Source organism: Mya arenaria, chromosome 3, assembly GCF_026914265.1.
Source record: "Mya arenaria isolate MELC-2E11 chromosome 3, ASM2691426v1".
NCBI classification, from domain to species: Eukaryota; Metazoa; Mollusca; class Bivalvia; order Myida; family Myidae; genus Mya; species Mya arenaria.
Genome location: NC_069124.1, coordinates 66,399,500 through 66,403,212, shown reverse-complemented (window position 1 = coordinate 66,403,212; position 3,713 = coordinate 66,399,500). Strand labels below are relative to the sequence as shown.

Genomic DNA, 3,713 nt, shown 5'->3' with positions numbered 1-3,713 from the left:
TCTGCATTGAGGAATAAAAGAATCTATCTATCTATCTTGTACATTATTCAATATAAATAATGTGATTTCTAAATCAATTCATACCAGCCTCACTTATCTGGTTAGCAAAGAAAATATATTTTGCCAGATTGAAAAGTATAATTTTTGAGGTGCAATTGAGTAGGTATTCGAATTTCTTCAATGTTCGCCAATGGCAAAAGGTTGACTTTAAGAACTTTAACATCTTAGTTCCCTATAATTTGGGCATACGAGAAGAAAATAAAACACAGATTCTACTTGATTCATGTTGCATGAGCGACAACCTCTTTCATCTATATCTGTATTGGTATATCTGCTTGTCTCAATCGCTAGTTTATGAGCAGAAAATCGAAATCTTGAGAGAGCAATGTTAAATTTATTTTCATGTCACGTCAAGTACGTTACATAGTTCAAATGCTCATATGTTGAAAAGTAAACCGGCTAATATCTAAACAAAATAAAACACAAATTGTAGACATAGGCCATGGACATTTACGTTTATGGAAAAATGTAAAGAAAAACTATTTTAATCTATCTATTCCAGTTTATCTGCAAATCAAATCGGTATACAATTTGATCGGGATTGATCAAATCTTGATTACCTTATTGTCTCAGAGCCTGCTAATAAATGCATAATGAGCTATAACTATCTCAATTAATCAAAGTCGTTATCAATGATGATTTCAGTCTAAGATATATTTCAAACGTTAACTAAATGATAATGTATCTTTAGTTAGCGGTTAGTCGAAGTACAGGAGTTTAACTTTTCCAAACAAAAATCGAAAAAAAGGAAAACTTAGCGACATATTGTGATACGCAGGAAAATTGAGATGCATACAGTGTACACAATAGTATACTCAGTACACAATTGGTGGAACGATTTAAAAAAAAAAAAAACGCTGATAAGGATTGAGTTATAAAGTTAAGAAAAAAGACGTATACAATTTACAACAAAGCCTACAGTTTTAAAGTAACTGGACATGGGTAAGGCAAGGTCGAAGTGGGAGGAGACCCACTTATTCACAAGGCTGTCGGTGGGTCTTCTGCTGATCATAACGCTGCTACAAGTAATCGGTTTCAGCGCCCCCTACTGGCGGGAGGATGACCCGGTAGTGAGCGACGGACCAGGCGTGAGAGTCCACCAGGGGTTGTGGTTGTACTGTGTTTGTGAGGACAGTTGCAGCTGTGAAAATATCGCGGGGATGCCAGATGGAAACGGTATTAAACTAATATTCATGGTTGCCATATACTAGTTACGAAGCAAAAGCGAAGGTACATATACAACTCGAACCCACGGTCTGTTTGCTGAGATTCATGTATATCTCAACCGATATAGATCGTTCATGGGCTCCTTCACCAGGACCACCTACACTTTCTCGGTCCAGGTTTCTACACGGGGAAATGAATATAACATGCTTCATATGTATATATTTTAAGTATTAGATCATAAAAGCATTTTAATGTGAGCGGGCCTTTGTCGAGCATTCTGTTTGCTGGACGAGTTGAATAAATTTATGTATTATATGATGATGAGTATCAGATTCTTTTCATCACATGTTTCTTTCAGTAAAAAAATAACAAAAAGACTACCTGTTTCACCTGCGCTGAGCCAAATTACACAAATTGACAAAACAATATTATTTCCCGCGCTTCATGTATTGTAGAAATGCTGCACCCTTAATAATTTGAAATGAAATACAGTTCTGATCGTTTTAAAGGGGCACAATATAGGTCGATGCAATTTTAACTTTTTAATTCTAAAGTCGAACCCCGTTGGCTCGATCTCGCTTGGCTCGAATTCCTCGTTGGCTCGAACTAGATATAGAGGACAGATTTCTTTAAATTGAAGTGTTACAATTCCGCTTGGCTCGATTTTTCCGAGGCTCGATGTATTTCCACCGGTCCCTGGGAGTTCGAGCCAACGGGGTTCGACTGTTCTTAATTATTATGCTTAACTCATTTGACTTTAATATTAAAAACAAAAAAGCATGTGGAATATAAACAGATAAAAATAATAATGATATTTTGGCGCTTTTTAATTGAGGAGGTTATGGACAAGTAGTTATTAATTAAAAAAGTATTTTTAAAGGCTAATATATTTCTATCTCTATAAAAGTATGGCGTTCTGGAATATTACCATTTAGGCAATTATTGTTTCCAATTAAATTAATTATAAACATGCGGAATGATATTGTTATATTACACCTGTGAAATACAGAAAATAATACGTAACACCGGAAACTAGGTATAGCTGTGATGAACACATATACAAAATCAATACAATCATTCATATTTGTCAGAAATAACGTATGGGCAATTTGAACAGAAACACCAAAGTGTATTCGTTATGATCTCATTGCACTTAGGTAAGAACCAAACCACTGTGCGTTGACACCAAAGTGCGTTCCCACCGCATCGTCTGTACCCAGTGCATACAATAGTTCCTTTTCCTCTTTTAGTTAACGCGAGTTGGTTGCGGTGGAGCCAGGGACTAGAGGCGGTGTCTCTCGTCCTCATGCTGCTGTGCTGCCTTCTGGCGCCGTTATCCGTACTCTGCACAGACAGCCGTGACGTTCGTCTTGCTCTCGTAGCAATGGAACCGTTTGCGGGTAGACACCTGAGAGACGGTTAACGTGGTGTTGTTGATTTTTCAAGTATTGATTAGAGTGGTTGGCATGGGAAATAAATATATGATACTTATTGCAAGGTACATGCTATTTTTCAAGCCTGCGTCAATCTGTGTATTGATCTAATTTTGTATCTTATATTTTAGGATTTCTTAACCTGATGGCGGTGACCATATTCGCCATTAACGTCCCCCGATCCTCCCAGCAGTGGTGTTTCTACATGTGCGCTGCAGTCGGCGCCCTCGCCTTCGTTTTTCACTTTTTGTATGCCTTCGGCACACGCAACCGGCTCCATGGTGCCGTTTCCGAGGTCCGCCCGACCATACATGCGCAAATGGTAAAAGTGCCGATGGACGAACACATGTTCCGGAAACTAATGAAAAGAGAAGGGATGTTTAGCCTATAAGTTGTTCGTGTGGTATAATCATAATTTTCAAAGAACAAGTAAAAACAGTGCCTTCAATATACAGAGTGAAAATAAAGTTCGCCTTCTATGTCAGCTTTCATGTACATACATTAGATTCAAGGTGTAATATCCTTATGAATGAACCATGCTCATTACTGTAGTCTGCTATTTACATATATATATATATATATATATATATATATATATATATATATATATATATATATATTGCATGCTGGGATAACACGGTACTTCCGTGATATAAGATCTACAATATGGCTGTCCAAATAAACGTAGTTACAATCAATGTGTTTCTTATAATATCTAGCCCTTAGACATAACATCTGGCGACGAGGATACCAAAATATGTGAAAAAGTGTTTGTGGATTATTTGGATATAAACATTTTACTAGTTTATGGATGGATGACGATGTAAACTAAAAAGAAAAGAAATGAACAACTTGCCACATTTTCCAAGTTTCGATCTTGAGACGGACAAATCAAGTTCAGGAACACGGTGGGAAAATGAATTGGTCGTTTAGAGAATTTATTTAAGGGAATGAAAGTGGATGATGGTGATCAACAAAGAGCTTTATTGTTACACTATGCCGGTGAAAAAGTGTACGACATTTATGATGTTCAGAAGAAGGATACTGCAGAAA

At 36.9% G+C, this 3,713-nt stretch overlaps 1 protein-coding gene across 2 annotated transcripts; it reads left to right on the top strand.

The window, feature by feature from the left end:
* Nucleotides 1-782: 782 nt before the first annotated feature.
* On the top strand, nt 783-3,205 carry LOC128226560 (uncharacterized). 2 transcript variants are annotated; one of them, XM_052936498.1, is made up of 3 exons: nt 783-1,236; nt 2,478-2,627; nt 2,792-3,205. In XM_052936498.1, the coding sequence occupies exons 1-3, from the start codon at nt 999-1,001 to the stop codon at nt 3,049-3,051; spliced, it is 648 nt and encodes a 215-aa protein (XP_052792458.1). In that variant the 5' UTR covers nt 783-998; the 3' UTR covers nt 3,052-3,205. The 2 variants fall into 2 exon arrangements, with proteins under 2 accessions (XP_052792458.1, XP_052792457.1); XM_052936497.1 differs by having other exon boundaries at nt 2,478-2,645.
* The last annotated feature ends 508 nt before the right edge of the window (nt 3,206-3,713 follow it).

Bases quoted from the DNA above. Each gene is read 5' to 3' on its own strand.
- LOC128226560 (XM_052936497.1), top strand. From the start codon at position 999: ATGGGTAAGGCAAGGTCGAAGTGGGAGGAGACCCACTTATTCACAAGG. The intron at 1,237-2,477 runs GTATTAAACTAA...TTCCTCTTTTAG, and splicing joins GGGGATGCCAGATGGAAACG to TTAACGCGAGTTGGTTGCGG. The intron at 2,646-2,791 runs GTTAACGTGGTG...CTTATATTTTAG, and splicing joins GGGTAGACACCTGAGAGACG to GATTTCTTAACCTGATGGCG.